Source organism: Aspergillus ambiguus (assembly GCF_047715705.1).
Source record: "Aspergillus ambiguus strain CBS 117.58 unplaced genomic scaffold BDV59scaffold_33, whole genome shotgun sequence".
Lineage (NCBI taxonomy): Eukaryota > Fungi > Ascomycota > Eurotiomycetes > Eurotiales > Aspergillaceae > Aspergillus > Aspergillus ambiguus.
This window is the reverse complement of record NW_027395546.1, coordinates 266,376-286,501: the sequence shown is the minus strand read 5'-3', so window position 1 is coordinate 286,501 and position 20,126 is coordinate 266,376. Positions and strand designations below refer to the sequence as shown.

The following is a 20,126-nucleotide window of genomic DNA, read 5'->3' as shown; positions in this document are numbered from 1 at the left end:
GGGCACCATAGCTGATATGATTACTCCGTTGACGGATTCCTTCAGGCTCCCCTGACACCAGCATGGTTGGCTTATGTATCCACTGAAGAATATCATATACCTTTTCTCATCCCCTCGCCCCAAGGACAATACCCCAGGAGTCATCTTCCACCTAGCAAGCCAATACTTGCTGTGCACACTATCAGGTCCCCGCGGACAGACTCCGTGGCTCTGCTGATGAGTTCGAGCTCAGTGGGTCCGACGCCTGTAGTTTAATTTCCCAACGTTAAAAACAAGACGAATGCTAAGACTGCGGATCGGGAGCATGTCCCCAATTGTTACGACTGCTTGAGCCAAGATGGAGCTCTGTTGGGTCATCTTTCGCGGGTCGTTGTTATGATCCACGACCGGTGTTTCAGATTGAGATCTCATTTCGCTACCGGGTATTGGCGTCCAAACCAGCGGGTGCCACTTCCAATCCACGCTCACGAGTTATTATTGATGTGGCGCTCGTCATATTACGCATACCGAATGGCTCATTTTACTAGATTGCGGCCTGACACGGTCTGCAGTCACCAAAACCCCGTAGACGAAGAGTCAAAACTGACCCGTATTTCCCTCCCTTTTCCCTTCTGCTTCGTCTCGCTCTGACTCGTCTCTCTTTTACAGTCCTGTCTGGTACAGCAGGTTCCTTTGTCCTAGGTCTTGAGATCTGGACGTCCATTCTCTTGAAGCAAAAAGCTGTGCTGGTTGCACGTTCTTTCAGTTCTCCCGCGTACACATCTTTCCGAGCATATAGCACTGCACCGTTGCTTATCGAATAGGTTTTACACGCTTTTTACATTCTTTATTACCTGCTCGCTCTTTTACGATGAAGTATCAACGTCTTGCTTCCCTGGGCATTGCTGCCCTGAGCACAGCCGTGTCTGTTTCGGCGAGCCCTCTCCTCCACCGGGAAGACAGCGCGCAATGCCCTCCAGGGTACACACTGAGTGTCTACTACAAGACAATCACCGTGGAGCCTACCACGACTTCGACCTCGTCGGCTGAACCGACTACCACCATCCACGCTACATCAACCGTCACGGAGACCGTGACCGCCAGTCTTGAACCATCCCCTCAGACCTCTGCTCCGGCAGGGACGCCTGAAACCACTCCAGCAGTCACTCCCACCGAGGAGACGGGTGTTTCCGTTGGGGCGTCTCTTTCACCACCCTCGACTTCGACTTCATTTACTATTGAAGAAATGAGCACCGTTCCTACAGTCCCCGCCGTGGAACCAACAACCACTACTTCTGTCCAGCAAACAACCACTGCAGCGGTCTCCACGAGCCAGACTCAACAGGCTACTACGACTACCGCCGCTGCCTCGACCGCCTCCACGGCCTCGTCCAGCTCCAGCACATCCCAGAGCGAGACCTATTCCGGTGAAGCAACCTACTACGGCGGCAACGTCGCCGGCGGAACCTGCTCCTACTCAGGCTACACTCTCCCCTCCGGGCTTTTCGGCACCGCCTACTCCGGCGCCCAATGGAACGACGCTTCCCAATGCGGTGCTTGCGTGCAGGTGACCGGCCCGAAAGGAAACAGCATCAAAGCCATGGTGCGTGACGCACTCTTTTTTTTCTCCGTTACCCTTCATCATAATCAGTCAAAACGTAGCTGACATGATCCCACCACATAGATCGTCGATGAGTGCCCCGAATGCGCAGCTACCCACCTCGACCTCTTCCAGAACGGCTTTACCGAGCTCGCTGCCATCGCAGAGGGCGTCATCGACATCGAATGGTCCTACGTCTCCTGCGACATCACCTCGCCCCTCGTCCTGAAGAACAAGGAGGGCACCTCGCAGTACTGGTTCTCCATGCAGGTCGTCAACTCCAACGAGCCCGTCACTGCTCTCGAGGTCAGCACCGACGGCGGTAGCACCTGGCAGGCTACCACCCGGACGTTCTATAACTACTTCGAGAACGATAGCGGGTTCGGCACCGACACTGTCGACGTGAGGGTCACGGGTAAATCGGGCAAGACTGTGCGTGTGAACAACGTGGGCTGCTCATCCGGATCTTCAACTACTGCTTCTGCGAACTTTTAGATCTCGCATGCCGGGTTAAGTGTGCAAGAAGGGGGGTCACGGGGGTATTCGGGACCCCGTCGACTGGTGTTCAACCGGTCGTTGTTTTGACTACCCGTCTATCTGTCAATCTGTCTGTACTGTTGTTCCATTCTCTGTACATATTGCTGAAGACTTATTTTGCTTCCAAGACCATGCGTACAGCCCTGGCAGCCTACGGAAAGCACACTTTGAGTGAAATCTGCATTCGATAATGAGCCGCAATCTCGCAAGCCCCATAGTTTCCATATTAATCACTCCCAGCCATAGTTTCGCCGACCCATCCTTAAAGATAGCGTACAGAAAGAATCAAACTCGGGTGAAAGCAGATAAGAGCAAAGAACAAGCCGACCCCAGGCTGAAAAAAAGAACAAACATTAGAGCATCGAGGCGCAAGTCACAAATCCATCTCCCCACAGGAGCGTGCCTTGAAGAACGAAGCGTCGAGTAATGATAGTTGAAACATAATAAACACCGTAATATCACGAGCAAGCAGAATATCTGTCCAGGTAAAGACCGATAGAGGGATATTGATGGCGGTGGTTGGGAAAATCCAGCGGGTAAATAACATTCGTAGCACGCGTAGATAGAAGAAACAGAGACACCACAAAAGGCAAGAAAAATAGACCACGACTATCGTGAAGCGCAAGGATGACTGGGTTTAAGTCAGACCTGACTCTGATCAACTTCAAGAGGCTCCAGTTCTTTTGATTCCTCATAGTCATCAAACTCCAGACCCGCATCGCGACATCTTTGCAGCCATTTCAGGGCGATGTCGCCACGACGATTTACCTCGGCTTTCAGTTTCGAGTTTTGGGAGCTGATTTCGTTGATCGCATGAGTCGTGGTCATGTTGTTCTGTTCCCAGCGGTCACTCATGGCCTTCTTCTCATCGTGGAGCTGGCAGATGTATTCGATCGCACGCTGCAGGATTGCGCCTTTGTTCTTGTCGCAGTTCGGCACTAGACGAGCAATCTGGTTGATGCCCTCGTTGATTGCCTCGCGACGTCGACGTTCAACTATCGACACATTAGTACAAGGTTAGGGAGTACAAGGAGTGAGCGTAGTAATCACCTTCTTTGTGGTTGTTCTTGCGGATTTGGTGCCACTCAGGTGAACCGACGGAGGGCTTCTGGTTCATACTCTGCGCTTCACGGGCAGCGTAAACCGCGGCAGCAGTGGAGTTGTGACTATGAGTGCCTCCCATAGGCTGACCCATGTCGTCGCCAAAGGTCAAGCCATGAGCGAGGTTACTGTCGAAGGCAGAATCCGGGGGAGGGTATTTGTTTTGGGGAGTATGGGCGGCCAGCGCTGCCTTCGCAGTCAAGGCATTCTCATCCGAGATGCCATTCTGGGGACCAACATGTTGGAGGATTTGCTGGTCAATGTTCAGCTCCGAGGAGCCTGGGAGTCCATGGGGGTCATAGGAGCTAAGGGAGTTGTGTGTAAAGTTCGGTTGCGAGTCCGCGCCAGGGATGCTGCCGTTACTGCCATTGGAAGCGCGATTCAGGCGCTGAGCATCAGGACCAGTACTGTCTGTGCTCTCACGCTTGCGCTTGTTCGTCACGTTGCCATCCGAGGCACCCAAGGACGGGTCAGACATGATGAGGGGATGTGACGGAGGTTAACTAGCTGAGGAGTTGGTGTTAGCGAGTAAAGAACCGGGAGAGAGCCAGTCAAACTTACGTAGGAAGTAATGGACGACTTGGATAGGTAGACGGTTCTATCGAATGAATGATCTGTTTGCCTGGGGCATTGTTAGTGGGGAATTGCGTTGATTGAAGCAAGACGGTACGGTGAATGCAACAATGGGACAAGCAATCAGCGGCGGAAGCCCCCGAGGGACAACCTGGCCCAAGGCAGGTAGAATGGGGATGAGTGGTGCCCAGTGAAACTGATGCTATTCATCACAGATCGGCGCAGGGTGAACAGAAAAACCGACGATGGGTTGAGGTGAGGAGCCAATAGTGAAAGCGAAACGCGCTAGGGTGACGCGCTTGAGCTCCGCACCAAACATCATCTTGTCCCCAGCGACCGTTTGGGGCCTCTCTGGGAAGGGCTTGACATGCTTTCTGGGGAGAGAAAAGAAGCCCGGAAACCAAGGGCGTAGATGAGCCCAGTGTGGTCAGGACAGGACTGCATCAGACACGCGTCATGAGGTGCTTTGTGACGGAGGGCACCGGTCGCAGCAACAGCATCAGGAGCAGTGGCGACGGAGAAACCGGTCAACCGGGACCAGACGGATGGGATGAAGGGGCAGGAGAGAGGATGATGGAGAGGCGAGGATGGAAGTGAAGGCGATGGACATGCAGCAGAGCGACGAAGGGGAGATGGAGAGAGCAGTGAGCGCGTACCTTGGGATGGGATGGGCTATCTATCATCACCTGACAGCAAGTCACCTGCCACGGGCATCAACAAGACCCAAGACAATCAACGAGATCAGAAACCGAGAGGTCCCCGCGGTCGAAACGAAGAGGAACAAAACGACCAATTCAGGGCGAGCGGACCGGCCGGATTTGAGGACGAGTAAAAAGAAGACGCCGATTTTACCATGGAAAGAAGGGATATCTTGGAGGGAGTAGAAGCGCGAGTTGAGTAGAGAGAGAGCGCGGTGCTCACGTGGCGCGGGCAGGGCGCTTCTTATTGGGCCGGTTGCGCTGCGGCGGGGGAGACCGACCAGGGATGCAGTTTGTCACCTGACTCCGCATATGATTCCTCTGCAGTACGATTCCTATGACTGCTACTAGTATTATTATTAGTAGTAGTAGTATTATTGCGGTTGTTATTATTATTATTCTCTGGATATCACCTATTATCTTCATTATTATTATTATTATCATCCCCCGTCATGTGCTACGGTCCCGTGCCCTCTCGCTTCCCCTCCTTCACTTCTTTCCCCGCCGTCTGATTCGCCCGCCGCCAAAGGAGGGGTCATCCTCATCACGTGTGTCTTACCTCAGCCGACATCCTCTTTCGGCAATCTTACCTCGCATACTTCACCATCTCAACCTCTGTCTCTCCCCCTCTCTTGGCCCATGCGGATTCCCCTCCGTCGGCCCGTCCCTACCAGACTCCTCCTGAGGAAGCACGGTCCATATCAGCCGTCGGATAGCGCTTCTCAGGCGATGGAGGTTCTCCAGGCCGTAAGGACGGACTACTACTAGTACCTATCATCCCTGCAATCTGCATACTTCCTGGATGGTCCCGACCCTGCAGAACCATGCCTAATCTCTTCCCCATTGGAGCTGAACTTCCTTTTTATCCCTCCACCATGATTGAGGACGGAGGGTCCCGACAGTACCCCTTCATCTGACCCGGTGTCACCATCCCTTCCCTCTATCGCAAGCCTTCTCCCAGAGATCGTCCATTCCCGTCTCATCTGAACGACACGGTGGCGCCTCTGCAGCTTACGATCGGCGGCACCAAGGCGTAGAGTTGATGATATGCATCAAGCATCGTGATGGGCTGTGGATCCCGTAGGTCATGCGGTGCGTCCACCACGGACTGATCCGCCGCTTGGGTTTCGGCTTCGCTTTTCCGTATATGTAAACGCTTCAGCGAGGAATCTAGATTCCTGTCTGGAAACCTGCACAATCCGGCCCTGTCACATGCGGCACCAGATGCAACCTCCAGTATGACTTTCCCAGGGGCGTCCCACATGATTCAAAACTCTCATGGGTGTGTGGCCGCCAATTTTCTACCAACGATGTATCATGGAGGACGGACGGAGTCCCAGAGTACTTTTATCGCTCACAGCGCGCGATCACATTGCCTGTCCTGTATCCCGCTTTTCATCATCATGTTCCCGTCTTCACAAGCCCAAACACCATCTTTGGGTCTGCCGTAGTATCCGCGAAGCAAATCCCTTCACTCGCAGCGCCCATCATCTCCCAACACAGTATCTTCACGTCGAACGCCGATGCATCCGGGGCGTCACTCGCTGAAGCTTCCTCCCCACCCTCCCCGCCACCAGACACTGCCCCTGCAGAGCGCGAGCCAAGCACCGCCGGCCGCTGTCGAATCGCCAGGATCGTACTCGTCCCTGCGTACCGCGCCGCATTAGCCCCCTCCACGCCGGCCTCCTCTCCTGCACGATTCGCAAACACAATGATAACCTGCTTCCCCGACTCGACCCCTCCAACGCCGTCCACGTCCGCGTCCACGAGATGCCGCATCTTCTTCCGCACCAGCGGGAGAAACCGCTGGATCCAGTAGTTGAACGTATCCATGTCCGGCCGCTCCGCGAGTAAATCCAACTCCTCCCGGCTCAGCAGCGTCAGCCAGGCCATCGACAGCACCACCAGCTGTGTCTGGGAGTCCAGCACGCGGTGCGCAAACTCCCACGCGGTGAACGGCGCCTCAAACCGGTACGGGTTGATGTCCATGCAGATACCAAACGAGGTGGCAATCGTCTTCACCGGCGCCGCTGCCGGCCCAAACGTGAGCTCGTAGAAACTGCGCCCGGCGTCACCTTCCGCTGCCCACGTCTCATCTGTGTAATACAGGAACGTCTTCCGGTAGTTCAGGAGGACCTCGCCCCGCTCATCAACCACCAGCAGCGAGTTGTAGCACGTTTCCTCGCCGCCGCTGCCAACCTCGTCACACCCCGGCCGGGCCCTCTCAACCTCTGGATATCCCACGCAGACCTTGCAGTGGTACTTCCGGGCTGTCTCCCGCGCCCAGGTGGCGGAAGGGCCCTGTCCGGCTGGCTCAAGATATGGCTTGATTGCCTCCAGCGTGGGAAAATTGTAACCTACTGATAGTGTTAGATGCGAACGGCTCACGTGGTGCGGAGGTCGGGTTTACCTGTCAAGGCGAGCTCGGGCAATACCAGAATCTCCGGTTTCAACGTATCGAGCCCGTTGGACCGGTTGCCGTTCTGGAGCAGTTCATTGGCCCTTCTGATATTGCCTTCGATGTCGCCCAGTTTCGGAGCAAATTGCAGGGTCGCAATTCTCATATTCCTTATTTGCACCCTTCCTAGATGGAGGGGTAGGACGCGTGTGCAAGGCCGTGTCCAGGTCCTATGACTCGGAGTCGTACTTGAGATGATGCTGCGGGTGGCAGATGGGATCAAGCACCTGGGCGAGAGGCGTATCGCTGTATTTCCCACATGGATGGGATGGTATCTCCTTGGGAAGGCAATAATGGCTAATTTTACCTTTGGTTTTCCCTTCCCACGGTATCTCTGTAAGCGCCCTGTAGATTGTTGTATCTGCGACGGACGTTTGAAGTGAAGACGGGATGTTCCCGTTGATTGGCGAGCGCCGATCGGGTCATGTGATTCTCCAACATCTATGGCACGGGGTAAACATTCATCAAGCAAACCTTCAGCTCAACCTGAGGTGAATAATTGTGATTTGGCATGGTATACGGTAATTATTCGCTAAATCCATGGTGCAAGAAAACGCTCAACGCCATATACAATGCCGATCTCTCCTAATCACTCAGTCACACAGAATCCAGCAAAACAACCAAAGAGACGCCTGCTCATGCATCATATATCCCAGATACCTAAATGATGTACACGTCTCCTGAATCTGTCAGGAAATTGGCCCAGCATTGGGCCTAGTTAAAATATTCAAGTATAAAAAGCGATGAGGCCCACAGGACCTTCTATTTCGACTTTCGAAACTTCTTTGGTGTGAAGTCTAGAGGCTTGTAGGCCAGGCCCTTGCCTCCGGTCAAACGCAGTCGTTGTTCGGTTCGAGACAATGTCCGGCCCAGCCCGAGATCGGCGTCAGGAGCCAAAGCGAGATCATATCCATGCATGGACGAAGAATGCGGGGATTGGCTTCGCGAAAGGGACATGGAAGGACTGAAACTGTTCCGAGGGCTGAACGAGGAACGCCGCGTGTCAGAAGGCGGGGACCAGCTGTCTGTAAGCCTGGGACCCCTTCTCAGAGACTCGGCAGCAATACGAGCAGCTGACAATAGGATTTCATCCTCGTCGACTTGATTCGACTTCGGTGTTTCCGGCTTCTTCTCTGCGGCCGGTTTTCTCGCAGTCATCAACTCAACCTGTTCTAGAATCGGTAACTTCGGAAGAGGCTTCACAGATAGCGAAGCCATGGATTTTTTCTTTCGTGGAGTAGGGGCCTCAGGCTTTGATACTTTTGCAGACTTTGCACCAGTTTCGACGGGAGCTTCTTGTTCTTGATCCTCCAATACACGTTTTCGACTGGTTGAGGACATTCGTCGTCGCGATTCTGCTGCCGCTTTTAGGGCGTCTATCCACGACACGTGACCTGTAGCTTTTTCAGGCGCTGAAAGTAGGTGTCAGCGATTCAGTTCGTTTTATGGAAAGGTAGGTGTATAACGTACAGGCCGAAACGTCTGCCGGAACCGGCTCTGTCGCCGGCGGAGCATCTTCCTCAACGCCCACTTCTTCTTCAGACATCTGAGGTGTCGGCACGAAAAATGCAGGTGTAGCAGATGGGGCAATGTCGGTCTCAGACGACCGTGGGAGCTCTGGCGGTGAAATTTTATCACTAACTGGCGGAGCACTCTCAACTATCGGGGCCAGCTCAGGCTGTGGTTTGTCGAGCTGCGGAGGCGAAGGATCACGCGAAGGGTTTGTTTCTCTATCAGCGCGGGTACCGGCACCTGTCTGTGCTGCGGTAACGGTATCCAATTGAGCAGTCGGTGGCTGAAGAGAAAATAAAGGCTTCTCTAAAGCTGATAATGAAACCGTTAGCTTAAACAGACAAAAGCACAATGAATAAAGCATACCTTCTTCCTTCGGAGCAGCTGAGGGGAAAGTAAAAGGCTGAGGTTTCTCATTCGCTGGCTTCTGGTCCAATTCAGTGTTCGAGACGGACAGGGTAGTGTCCTGACCAGAAGTATTAAGGATCGAGGTCGAAGACCCAAAAGAAGGTGGCTTGACACTGTCAAAAACACTAGCTCCCTGGTTACTGTCACTTAGTGAAGAGGTCTGCCCAACTTGAGGAAAGGGGGAGGTAGTTGGCATGGCGAATGGAGACGTTGTATATGGGGTGGCTGATGTAAAGACATTGGAACTACCAGGCGTAGAAGTAGTAGGTTGGGCAGAAGGCTCTTTGGTTTGCGGCTGAGGAGCTGCAGGCGGAAATAGAGACGGAGGCTGTGGATTGGATTGGCGCAAAAAGATAGACGGCGTTGGCGTTGCGGAAGTGTCCTTGGATGAGCCAAACAAGGAGGCGAATGGATTGGGAGAGGATGTGGCTGGTAGAGCTGAGCTTCCAGTGGAGGTGCTAGGAGCAAATAGGTTCGAAAATGATTGAGAAGCCTGTGGTTGTTGAGTCATGCCCAGCGTCTGGGAAGAAACGCTTGTTGATGATGCCACTGTATCGCCACCGGTTTCCTGTGATGGTGCACCAAAAGCATTGAACGGGCTAAATGGCGGCATTGGAGATTCACGCGGAGATGCGTCCTCGATGGCATTGTTTGGAACTATGCTAGGGGCAGGAATTTCGTTGTCCTCGTCGCTCACAAATAGAGAGTCATCCTCCATGGAATTGTCGAGATGGGATGGTATAGCCGAAATGCGATCTGAAAGGAGAGAGGTATCAATCATTCCCAGATTTGCAGCTTCGATAATATTTAACCCAAGGACAACGGCGACCACAGTTCTCCCACCGCGTTTTGATTCGACATATTTCTCTGAAAAAGAATGGTCCGAAGACGGTTGGAATGCTATTGCTCAAGATGTCAGCCTATTGTATAAGTGATTTTGAGGCCTAAGATGTTATTTCGAGTCACATACCGATCGAATCAACAGGGCGGTTTCCCCAATTAAGGTATAGATCACCATTCGCGTTCTCAGCAAATTGTAGATCCTGTTCTTCGCAAAATTGGATCGTTTGGCTATTGTCATCGAAGTACAGCACCGTAGTCAGTTCGTCGACGGTCCACTCCTCGTTTTTGTGTTGTTGCGACGCCGGGGAACGGCAGTACGCCTTCCATATAGAACGGATGGCAGTCTGCCGTAAATGGTTGAAGTAAATTTCTGCAACACAAGCCAGGAGATATGATACGGCCGGAGAATCAATCAGGCTGAAGAATCTGGTGTAGAACCCTTGGGCAATGGCATTTGGTCTTTTAGCATCCAGAGTGCCCTGATATTCCCATGTATTTCCGGCGGCAGCAAGTAGCTCCTGCGCGAGTTGGACCTGCGGAGAGGTCCGCAGCTCAGCAGGCCATTTCTGGACACGAGCTTCTAGATCAGGTCGCTGGTCGTGGATAGAAAAGACAATGTAATATGCCCGGAACTCGTCTTCATTTGGGAAATGAATGCGGCCGCGATTGTCGTCGTAATAGTACATCAATGACAGCATGGTATTGTTCAGCTGTTCGCGTTCTTGGTGGCGGTCGAATGGTTCGTCGTTTGCCGGGCTTGATAGTAAATGGAGAGACACTATATGGAACCGAGCTATCCTTTCAAGGCAAGTAACCGCGATTCTGACATCGTCTTCTTGCGTAAGTTGCTGGACAGAGAAATCGTTCCGGATTGAGCGAGTTCGATCCCACACGAACTTGTGGATGATCCCCAGAGGCTCAGATCCACCAAGAACATGCCTTATCAGGTAGTTCATTGTCTGGAGGAGAGCCTTTGGCGTTCGGATATCAGATGGCAGTTGTTCGTCATAGCCAGCAGCCGATCTTCGAAAGCGCTTGAGCATTTTCGTCTCCATGTTTTGTAGAGAGCCGGTAGCAGGATGGAGGAACTAGAATTCATGAGCACAGCCCAACATGATAATACAAGAAAAACCACAGAAACTTACTTTTTCACTTTTGTCAACCATCTTCTGAACAATGCGTTCAACCCGTTCAAACTCCGGGCACATGCTGGTGCATGTGCCAACAGGGGTAATGGCTTGGTTCAAATTGGTTGGCTGATTGGGGTCCGCCATTTGCCCTGCCTTGATCGCTCGTTGTCTTTCTTTTGCGCGGTCGATTTTGAGCTGTAGCTCCATCAGTACGCAACCTCCCAAAACAAGCCAAGCAACACCCGCTTACCTGCTCGTATCGTTCGTTATAACTATTCAAAACGGAGATATCTTCCACAGGCACACTGTCATTTCCGTTCATCGTAGTCGGAGTATTCGTCGGCGCGGAGGGTTTCCGAGGATCTCGACTCGCATCTACCGACGTACCATCGAAACCCGGTTCCTTGCCGGAGGGTGCAGGGGAAGCTTTTCCGAAACCTGAAGCAAAAGGCTGTGGTTGCGACGGCTGACCAAATGCTGACGATGCAGGCTTGTTCTGCTTCAGCGGCGCAAAAGGCGAGATAGTAGTCGCGGCAGGCTCGATAGAGGCTCCCGAGCTCGGACTAGGCTTACGCCACGTATTGCTCCCAGGACCCACGCCTCTGCCACGGCCACGGCCACGCCCAGCTCTAGTAGCATCGGATGCTCCGCGTCCTCGGCCACGGCCCCTCGACTCACGTACCGCACCGGAGACATTGGCCTGGTATGTTGTCGGGCGTGCGGATAATCCGCCCCGTCCACGCCCTGCTGAGCCGAACCCGCCATCTTTCTGGGCGAAAGCAGGTGGTTTCGGAGCGCCCGCCATCTTGTCGCGCGCAACAGGGTGCACCGTGGACAGAGCCGAATTCCTCCCAAGAGACGCCCCCGAGCTTTCGTATGGGCAGATAGTATCCTTTCCCCGTGTATCGTACCTGTATATACTGGGTTCAAGATTGTACCGTGGGGAAGAGACGGAGATCGGATGACGGATGAGACTAAGATCGCTGTCCACCGGGAAGCGTAGGCAAAAGCGTAGCGAAAGAGTTAGCTTCAAATGTTCCTTGGAGACTTAATTCCTCATGATAATGGGTTGGCTGCGAAGGATGGGCGAACAAGACAAAGAGACATGGAGGAGGGAGCCATCAGAGATGGGGCAGGTCGAGACGCAGTAGGAAACGAGGGCGGCGCAGTACCTTGAGGCGCAAATCGCTGGTATCGGAAAGCTTGTATGCTATCAATGAGATAGCCCGGACACTGGAATCGGATTCAAAATTGGAACAGTCGCCAGATGGGTGGACTTGTCCCGCGTTGACGGGGTTCCAACGGGGAATTCTCCGGGGTCACAACGCGATCGCCCGAGGAGTCGCGGCCCCAGTGTAGAGAGAGGGCGAGTTGGATGGTGGGATTGTCGGCCAGGGTATAGATATATGTTGGTTGGTGGTTTCTCACCCTGCGACATGGAGAAAAACAGAGGATAAGGAATGGTTTGTCCTTGTCTGGTCCGTCGCGAGACTCAGTCGGCGGAACTGCGTCACGGGGCAGCAAGCGCTAGCCGCGCGTCTAATCTAGTTGCTTTCTCTCTAACCACTTTGGGTAATAGATCTATGTAAATACCGCATTCTGCAGACTGCCTTTGGACGATTGAATGTATAAATTAGTGGTCTATAGCAGATTATACAAATCATCCCCAGAGCCTAATTATCCAATTGAAGCTATAGACGGAATACAGGGGCAATACCTAGGTAGCTACTATGGGATGCCGGTCTTGGAATTCCTACGCCCCAGATACACATCGGAAATCTGAAGCACGCAATCAGGCGTAGGACTTGTACAATCTAAGATAGAACGGCAAATCTACAAAGACCATGTAGGATGGCAGACAATATATTTGCAATTGCTTTTAACCAAGCGATAACCATAACACGCGCAACACCAACTTCCAAATACGCCCGCTGCTGAAACACTGAACGTCAGTCACTTCGACATCTGCATAGCTTCCGCAGTTTCGCCTCAAGCGCCTTCGCTCACAAATCTATCAAGCCAAACCACTCAACACATTCGCGCTGTACACGCTTCCCAAGGCGCCAGTATCGAAATGATCCTTCCCGAATATCCGTCACAGAAACATAAAATTAAGAGCAAATCGAACAAAAAGATAAGTGGCGGAATATATATAGGGCCAAAAAAATATAAATCGCAGAAACGAAATAAAACAAACAAACAAATTGCCAACAAGGAAACCAGGGATGACCTAGCGATGAGGTCTCGCAGGCGGCAGAATTCTATCGATCATTCGTACAAATCATGCATGTCGTTCTTCGTAAGAGAACTAAAGGACATTGGGGCGGTCGCATTGAGCCAGGCTTTATGCTGTGGCGGTGTGGTGGGGTGCCATCAAGGAACCTGGGCGAAAGGCCTTGTGGTTCATAGGCTCTGGCATACCATGAGGCATATCCGGCGCATGAGAGGCAGACGGAATTGGCATCTGGTAGGACACTGCAGGTTGGGAGAGCGTTTGGTTTGGAGCAGTGCCGTATTCCATCGGGTTGAAGACATTCTGTCGGAAGGAGGGTGCCCAGGAATCGTAATGGCTCACAGAGTGCTGCATCGGCATCGCAGCAGAGCGTTGGGAGCTCATCTGCTCTGCAGTGGTTGAGGATGTGAATGGTGCAGAGCCCAGGTAGTCAAAGGCGCCAGATTGGTCATTGGGGCTGACCATGGCCGAAGTGACCGGAGTCTTCAACATGCCGTGAGCATAGTCCTCTGAGTACTCGGATGTTACAGGGTAGTAGGAGCGGTCAGGTCGGGGTTGTTCATCAAAGCTCAATGTTTCAGGCAAGGGGAACAGCGGATCTCTGTCGCCGTTCAGGTGCAGGGGCCGGCTGGGTCCACCCAGGGTCATATCGACCGATGTAAAAGAGGTCTGGGTCGGCTGGGCCGAAGACGCGGGAGTCAAGAAGCCCTCGTCGAGGTCTTCTGCTTCTTCGGCATCAACCTTTTGCTCGGGCTCGCTGACGGAGTCGGAGTCCTTGTCTCCCTTTTGGCTAGCGTCCCGGTTGGCAACATACACCAGTGTGCTAGCATCTATCAAGGCATTAGTTCCCCAAGTCTGGCGCCTGTGAGAGTACTAAAATACTCACCAATTTCTCCCCTCTCATATCGCTCTTCCATCCGGCGCACCTTAAAAATCTCATCAAGAACCTCGATCTTGGTAGTAGGTCTCAGCTGTCTCTTCGAATCGTAGGCAACTTCTTGAAGTTTGTCAGGAGTAATGCCAAATCTTCCAAGCTTCCGGACAATGTGAATCAATAGGCGAATGCGTTCTTTGAATGTCAGCTTTTGGAACTAAGCACGGAGAGGAAATTAACTTACGCTCTTTGCGAAGGTGATCAGGTTCTTTATGAACGACTCCGGCGGGCCACCACTCTGGCTTTGTCTTTTCTGGGTCCCCCTTCTCCCCTGAAGCGGCTCCAGCACGAGGCTTACCCCCATTGTACGGGTGTTTCACTTGCTTGCGGGGTTCAATGAATTTGATGAAGGCCTTAGCAATCTGACGACAGTTGAGCTGTTGGAAATGTTTCAAGGCATTCTCGTAGTACTCGAGGACTTTCTCCGTGTCGCCAATCTCAAGGCCAACCATGTTGGTTGAAGGGTACTGAGTGAACTCCTCGATAGAATCGGAATACTGGCCCGAGAAGTGCATCTCAAGAGCAGGGTCTTGAACAGAGGCCTTGCGTCTCTTCACTTGGCGGGAGAAGTCGTCAGGGTGGGCATAACCGTAGGAAGATCCAGCCCCAGAGAATCCTGCCGCACAGGGTTAGCGGGTGGTCATGAGGCCAGACCTTGTGATTCATGACATACTGCGGAGCATAGGCTTGTGATATCCAATTTTGGGTCCCAAGATCTCCAAGAACTTTTCGCGTACGTCGGGGGTGAATAGGGTATCGTGTTGTTCGCGGATAGAAGGAGACTCCGAGACCTTGAGCTTGCCCATGTTGTCCATATAGATCAAAGCGTAGTGGGCGAAAGGGAGACTGAACGGCGTGCGCATGGGCATCGCCATAGGCTATCCACGAGTCAGCTTGCAGTTGCATCCACGGTAGTCTTCATTACTTACGGGAGCAGATTCCCAGCTGGTGCAGTCATCTTGGAGGGAAGATGACGGCCTCTTCACGGCCCCCGTCCCAGAGACAGAAGCGCTAACAACCATGGTGATTCGGGGGATTTGCGTGACAGAGTGAGGGAAAAGAGAGTAGTAGAAAGCGCGGCTGATGATACTGGATGTAGGTTGGTCAAATCGAGGCTCTGTGGCTGGCGAGGAGCATAGAGGTGTCTGAATTGCAGTTGTTGTGGTGGGGTTCGTCTGCAATTTGTACTTTGATATCGAGTGAGTGGTGCACTGGGATCACAATTTCTTGTGGAAGACTTCGTCCCTAGAAGGTTTTCACCGGGGACAGTTGTTTGAGCTGCACAGCTCCAGATCTAGTAATGATGGCTGAACACCAACGGTTGTCTGTCAGCTACCGGTTTGGACTGTGGTGGGCGGTTGCAGAATAGGAACCCTGCGAGGGAATCCAGCAGAGACAAACTCAAAGCCAGACGCGGGAGATGGAAGGGCCATAGAACGAATATCAAGAATCATCCTTGCAGATCCCCTGAGCCACCAGGGTTCATCAAACATGCTGAGAGTCGAGAGCCGGTGAGCCACTTCACTACTTACCGATAGTGGAGGAAGAGAGGGACAATGGCACTCGAAGGCGCAACGAGAAGGTACCGAGACGCCCACGGGGCTGCAGAAAAGCTGCTGGTAACCGTGTCTGGCACACGCAACGAACGAGCAAGAACAAGATGGCGAGTGATGGAGACGAACGAAAGCAAGGTTCTTTGTTGCGCCGGGAGAGGAGGAGAGGTGGAAGTAAACGGGGATGGTGACACAAACGGTTGAAGTACTCAAGCCCTGATGTGAAAGGAGAACGAATGAGAGTCACGGGAGGAGGAATGAAAGGTAGTTAGATGTGGGATGGGTAGAGGAAGAAGAAGAGGAAGGATGAAGATGATTTGAGAGGGCTTTATATTAGAAAAGAAAGGAGTGGGAAGAGAGACAGGACTTTTTTGGGCTCTGCAAGATAGAATGACTGATCGAGATTGTATCTGAACAAAAGAACCATCTCCACATCCTGGCAGCAGCACAATCCTCCATCGAACCCTCCTCGATTGGGAATCTGTGAGGTCCCTGGGCCAGGTGGGCAAATCCGCCGTCATGGATGATCCTTGAAGAGAATCCAAGCAGCCGAAACACAGGGGAGCTAAAAGATAGAATAAATTAAATTAAATAATAATAATAATAATAAAATATTATTATTAAATAAAAGAAAAAAGAAAAATAAAAACACCGGCTGCATTTGCTCAGGACATGCAGTAGGGCGATAATTGGAGGGCGGAGAGGAGGGGAAGGTTGGAGGGAAACTAATTCAATGTATTTTCTTTTTTTAATATTTTGATTTTTTTTTTAAAAAAAAAATTTGGGCTGAATTAGGGTCCTATATTTTTGTGACATCCCCGTCCTTAATTTTTTATTTTATTTTATTTCGACATTTATTTGGTTTTCCTGTAGATCGGGGTCGATGGCAGCTCTAAGCGTTATGGAACCCCCCAGCGGCGTAACATAATTGGATCTCCACATCCCAGTGAGCTGGAGACCGTCCGTTAGTATCGTTCAGATGGAAATAATTCCAAAGTCTATCTAAGTCGAATTTGCTCCAGTCTTTGGCTTTGGCTGTCGGAACTATGCTTCATCCCTTCGTCAGTATCCGTGACATCCATTCTATCACAGGCAGAGACCATGTCGGACAAAAGCACTGGACTGGGCTCACTAAATCAAGTCGCTTTTTAGTCGACTCACTAGCGACTTTTAGGTAGGTGCAAGGCTTCAGGGATGCCTAGTCCGGGGACTCCTCCAGCGTACTTTGGCACTTCTGTCTCCCCCAGCGCAAGCACATTCGATTGGTAGATGGCGCAAAGTATTCGTCGCCATCAAACCGCCTCCCAACGCTGAAGGCGCTTCCATTTGGTTTCTTTTTCCTTCGGTGCCCTTCGACCATAACCCCCGATTTTATTATTACCTATCCTCCCCCATCGCATCTCTATCTAGCCAGAGGTACGTATTAATGCACGAAATTAATTGTCCGACTCCGGCCACTTTCGCATCATTCGTACTAGGAAACTAGCCCCTCTACTAGCCGATTAGAGTACCCTTTCTTTGGTTCCCAGGACGATCGACCCAGTCCGGCTCGGGTACGCTTGTAAATACCATAGTCAAACGCCATGCCTCCCTCTGTAACGGGCGGCAACACCAAAACCGCAACAACCTCCCCAGATGGCTCGAAGTTTGTACCACTCCAAGCGAACCACAGACCACACCCCCCTCTTGGTGGTTGACATCTGGCCAACAATCCCCGAGAAAGCCTCACGCACAGGCCGCATATCATCAGGCCCCATCCGTCCCACCACAGCCTCCGGTACTTACGCTTGGACCAAAACAGAATGGATGGAACATGGCTAGCTGGAGGAGTCCCTCTGCACACAAAAGTACCGTTTTTCCCCCTGGTGGCTTTTTAACGTGACCTGAGAGTGAAGCTCCGTGCGAAATGTGGATAACTGCACATCTCTTCCTACGTAATTAATGCCTACCTCCAGGAGCCTTTCCCGAAGCATGGCCCTACACGCCCCAATGCAAGTCCCTCGAGCATCTCACTGGAGACGCGTTTACCTGCAACATCGCGGTTCAATGAGAATCGCGGGCTCCGATACCGCCACCGCCGTTCGCATGCAGGCCTGTCAACGTTGGGGCCTTCCCCAGCTCCCAACGCGAAAGTATAACTGCTAAGAACGGGCATAAGCGACGCTGTGATTACACGACCTAAGCGACCTTCCGAGAGGAAATCGTCACAATGAATTTGGCCGTCGAACGGACGATAGGAAACCGACCCAGGCCAGCGGAGTTATGCTGTGGATCGACACCCACCCCAAGTACGGTGTAGCCGAATACGCCATACATCAAACGGGTAAGGGAAATGCCTCTAATCAGGAACCAAAGTACCCGACCAACTGGGATATGGTTGCGAACAGAGAGGGTAAAATTACGATGGACCACGGGATGGCAATCAAGAAAGTCGACTAAAAAAATAAAAAAATGAAATCGCACAAAGGGGAGGGGGATCATAACGGATCTAAACCGATGTGCCCCGGGGCTAGTTACGCCCGCTAACGGGCCAATGGGCGGCCCCCAGTCGCTGGATGATCTTCCAACCGTAGAAACAACCGGCTGGAAAGGCTTGTGCTGGCCCGAATTGCTGGGTTTGGGGAAAGGCGATTTTCTGGTTCTTGTCGCTCATCCGCAACAAAGTATATTTTCTGTATATATATCTAGGCTGACTTATTGAAGACATGGCAATTGCAGAACAATAGACATGTATGTGCACATCTGCATGTGCATGTTGTCAGCCCCCATTCAAACTCGACGCAGTGATATGGCATTATCAGCCGATAACACCGATCCACCTGAGTTGTTTTGACAACATAAAAAAAGAAAGAGGAAAAAGCAAGAATACGTTAAAACTGAATCAAACCGGGGGTAAGCAAGAAAAGAAAAAGCGGGCGAAGATCAACCCTCCGGTCTAGGCGGGGAATATTGTTGGACACTGTGACACCTTGTAGTCGCGGACAACCAGGGGCCTAGTTCTCCGTCCCGGCGCTAAAGTTGAATAGCTCCAGCTGGAGGTACTTTCGGGCCACTCCAGACAAAGGACGCAATCGCGATTGACGAGGTCACGGACGTCTTGTCACCCATTAGATTGCCCATATGGCGTCCATGGCTGTCAAGGTTTAACTTCGCATCCTCCCGTTAGAGAATAAACTTTCGACAGTCGTACCTGAGCTCTGGGAATGGGGTAGGGGGGAAATGCGAGGCCCTGGCGTATCCCGATCGTGCTTCAGGTTTAGATCGTGACCCAGCGATTCGTTAGTCGAGTCCAAGGGGAAGGTAACCGTGTCATTAGTCCGACAGGTATTTGTCATTTCTGATAGCACTGGCCACCGTGCACCGCCCTACGGACTTTAGTTGTCTGGGGCGTTGGGAAGTCTATGCCGATGGCATATCCAAGCATGTAGTCGAGGCCGGCCAAACACCACAAAGAAAAATAGGGAAAAGGGGACACTAAAGACAGGAGCCTAGGCCTTTGGTCATCGGCCATATTGCCCCTGTTGTTTCGCAAAAGTACTGCATACTACCCCAATCAAATGTTGTTTGCATTCTGTCTTAGATGCGACCCTCCTTGGCTGTCCACCCGAGATAACCCAAGATTCTCCTTCTACAAACAAATGCACGGCATCGGCCGCGAAGGAACCTCACGGGGCCAAACAGTCTAGGCATCCCAAAATTAGGGTAGCCGTCCCGTAAATTTCTCCGAGGAGGGGAGACTACCCGAATATTTGGCCCTTGTACGGAGTAGATAAGATATATTGTGGGCTCCTCCAAGTCTTAGCGACATAGCCGCCTTACAAAAAAGAAAATAACACGATGCTCGAAATAAATGAACTAATACGAATGCATTCGCTCAATCGGGGAGGTGCCAAACTTCGTTGCGAAGTGTCGTTGGCTGAGGGCACCTGAGTGAGAGTCCTTGGTCCTGTTATGACAGCCGGTTTCGCCCCCGGCCATCCAACACGTCAATCAGTCAGCCATCCCTGTTTGCTTGAACAGGGGGGAATTGACCAGATGACCATGGTCTGTAAGTCAACGACATGTCCTTACGGCAAACAATTGGGAATGGAATGTAGATCTCCAGCCGAGACGGCTGCCTCTGATAACGTGCTGTGATTTTGAAAGGAAGGTTTTTGCCATCTTGCCATCGCAACGTGGCAGGCAAAATTGTACGTACATGCATACATATACGTACATACGCCACCGCTTCTTGCATGTAACGGCATGCTATATGGAGGCCAAGGAGGCAAAACAGAGTCGGCCCAGCTCACCGCCACGATATCAGGCTCAGTCAGCAGCCAGTCGGTCAGAGTACTTGGGAACATGGGCACAAAATGCATACATAATGCGTACGGGCAAATGTGCATCTTTGCTCGTGACGACGCAAGGGATGTTCGCACTGTCTCAGTGTGGAGGTGCTAGCTTTGACAATCAAACCCCCTAAACAAGACACGATGTCAACCTCCTGAATTCTTCCCTCCCTACGGAAAACACCGTGTTTGGGCATTTGTCACCAGTCTGCCTAATCCGGTGCCATACCTACGGC

The 20,126-nt window shown here is 52.0% G+C and overlaps 6 protein-coding genes across 6 annotated transcripts; 2 read left to right on the top strand and 4 right to left on the bottom strand.

Annotated features, from left to right (window-relative positions):
• The first annotated feature begins 740 nt into the window (after positions 1-740).
• On the top strand, positions 741-2,190 carry BDV59DRAFT_97384 (putative extracellular cellulase CelA/allergen Asp F7-like). Its single transcript, XM_073697428.1, has 2 exons — positions 741-1,582; positions 1,664-2,190. The coding sequence occupies exons 1-2, from the start codon at positions 851-853 to the stop codon at positions 2,072-2,074; spliced, it is 1,143 nt and encodes a 380-aa protein (XP_073545130.1). The 5' UTR covers positions 741-850; the 3' UTR covers positions 2,075-2,190.
• Positions 2,191-2,650, top strand: BDV59DRAFT_97318 (uncharacterized protein). The gene has a single exon (XM_073697426.1). The coding sequence runs from the start codon at positions 2,307-2,309 to the stop codon at positions 2,541-2,543; it is 237 nt and encodes a 78-aa protein (XP_073545129.1). The 5' UTR covers positions 2,191-2,306; the 3' UTR covers positions 2,544-2,650.
• Positions 2,651-3,991, bottom strand: BDV59DRAFT_97356 (putative HLH DNA binding protein (Penr2)). Its single transcript, XM_073697427.1, has 3 exons — positions 3,779-3,991; positions 3,167-3,724; positions 2,651-3,111 (listed from the first exon to the last, which is right to left on the bottom strand). The coding sequence occupies exons 2-3, from the start codon at positions 3,693-3,695 to the stop codon at positions 2,759-2,761; spliced, it is 882 nt and encodes a 293-aa protein (XP_073545128.1). The 5' UTR covers positions 3,696-3,724; positions 3,779-3,991; the 3' UTR covers positions 2,651-2,758.
• A 1,581-nt stretch (positions 3,992-5,572) lies between these two features.
• Positions 5,573-7,312, bottom strand: BDV59DRAFT_97313 (putative protein N-terminal asparagine amidohydrolase). The gene is made up of 2 exons (XM_073697425.1): positions 6,899-7,312; positions 5,573-6,848 (listed from the first exon to the last, which is right to left on the bottom strand). Exons 1-2 carry the CDS (start codon positions 7,050-7,052, stop codon positions 5,890-5,892), a joined length of 1,113 nt encoding a protein of 370 aa, XP_073545127.1. The 5' UTR covers positions 7,053-7,312; the 3' UTR covers positions 5,573-5,889.
• A 5,668-nt stretch (positions 7,313-12,980) lies between these two features.
• Positions 12,981-15,167, bottom strand: BDV59DRAFT_97272 (uncharacterized protein). Its single transcript, XM_073697424.1, has 5 exons — positions 14,936-15,167; positions 14,680-14,884; positions 14,191-14,622; positions 13,959-14,141; positions 12,981-13,902 (listed from the first exon to the last, which is right to left on the bottom strand). The coding sequence occupies exons 1-5, from the start codon at positions 15,026-15,028 to the stop codon at positions 13,184-13,186; spliced, it is 1,632 nt and encodes a 543-aa protein (XP_073545126.1). The 5' UTR covers positions 15,029-15,167; the 3' UTR covers positions 12,981-13,183.
• A 2,222-nt stretch (positions 15,168-17,389) lies between these two features.
• Positions 17,390-18,151, bottom strand: BDV59DRAFT_184879 (uncharacterized protein). The gene has a single exon (XM_073690759.1). The coding sequence runs from the start codon at positions 18,038-18,040 to the stop codon at positions 17,738-17,740; it is 303 nt and encodes a 100-aa protein (XP_073545125.1). The 5' UTR covers positions 18,041-18,151; the 3' UTR covers positions 17,390-17,737.
• Between the last annotated feature and the right edge of the window lie 1,975 nt (positions 18,152-20,126).

Excerpts from the sequence above, each read along its gene's own strand:
- BDV59DRAFT_97272 (XM_073697424.1), bottom strand. The coding sequence starts at position 15,028 with ATGGTTGTTAGCGCTTCTGTCTCTGGGACGGGGGCCGTGAAGAGGCCG. Across the intron at positions 14,142-14,190 it reads TGATCACCTTCGCAAAGAGC|AACGCATTCGCCTATTGATT; the intron begins GTAAGTTAATTT and ends TGACATTCAAAG. Across the intron at positions 13,903-13,958 it reads ATATGAGAGGGGAGAAATTG|ATGCTAGCACACTGGTGTAT; the intron begins GTGAGTATTTTA and ends ATGCCTTGATAG.
- BDV59DRAFT_97356 (XM_073697427.1), bottom strand. The coding sequence starts at position 3,695 with ATGTCTGACCCGTCCTTGGGTGCCTCGGATGGCAACGTGACGAACAAG. Across the intron at positions 3,112-3,166 it reads CAAGAACAACCACAAAGAAG|TTGAACGTCGACGTCGCGAG; the intron begins GTGATTACTACG and ends ATGTGTCGATAG.
- BDV59DRAFT_184879 (XM_073690759.1), bottom strand. The coding sequence starts at position 18,040 with ATGATCCCCCTCCCCTTTGTGCGATTTCATTTTTTTATTTTTTTAGTC.
- BDV59DRAFT_97313 (XM_073697425.1), bottom strand. The coding sequence starts at position 7,052 with ATGAGAATTGCGACCCTGCAATTTGCTCCGAAACTGGGCGACATCGAA. Across the intron at positions 6,849-6,898 it reads GCCCGAGCTCGCCTTGACAG|TAGGTTACAATTTTCCCACG; the intron begins GTAAACCCGACC and ends TAACACTATCAG.
- BDV59DRAFT_97318 (XM_073697426.1), top strand. The coding sequence starts at position 2,307 with ATGAGCCGCAATCTCGCAAGCCCCATAGTTTCCATATTAATCACTCCC.
- BDV59DRAFT_97384 (XM_073697428.1), top strand. The coding sequence starts at position 851 with ATGAAGTATCAACGTCTTGCTTCCCTGGGCATTGCTGCCCTGAGCACA. Across the intron at positions 1,583-1,663 it reads GAAACAGCATCAAAGCCATG|ATCGTCGATGAGTGCCCCGA; the intron begins GTGCGTGACGCA and ends CCCACCACATAG.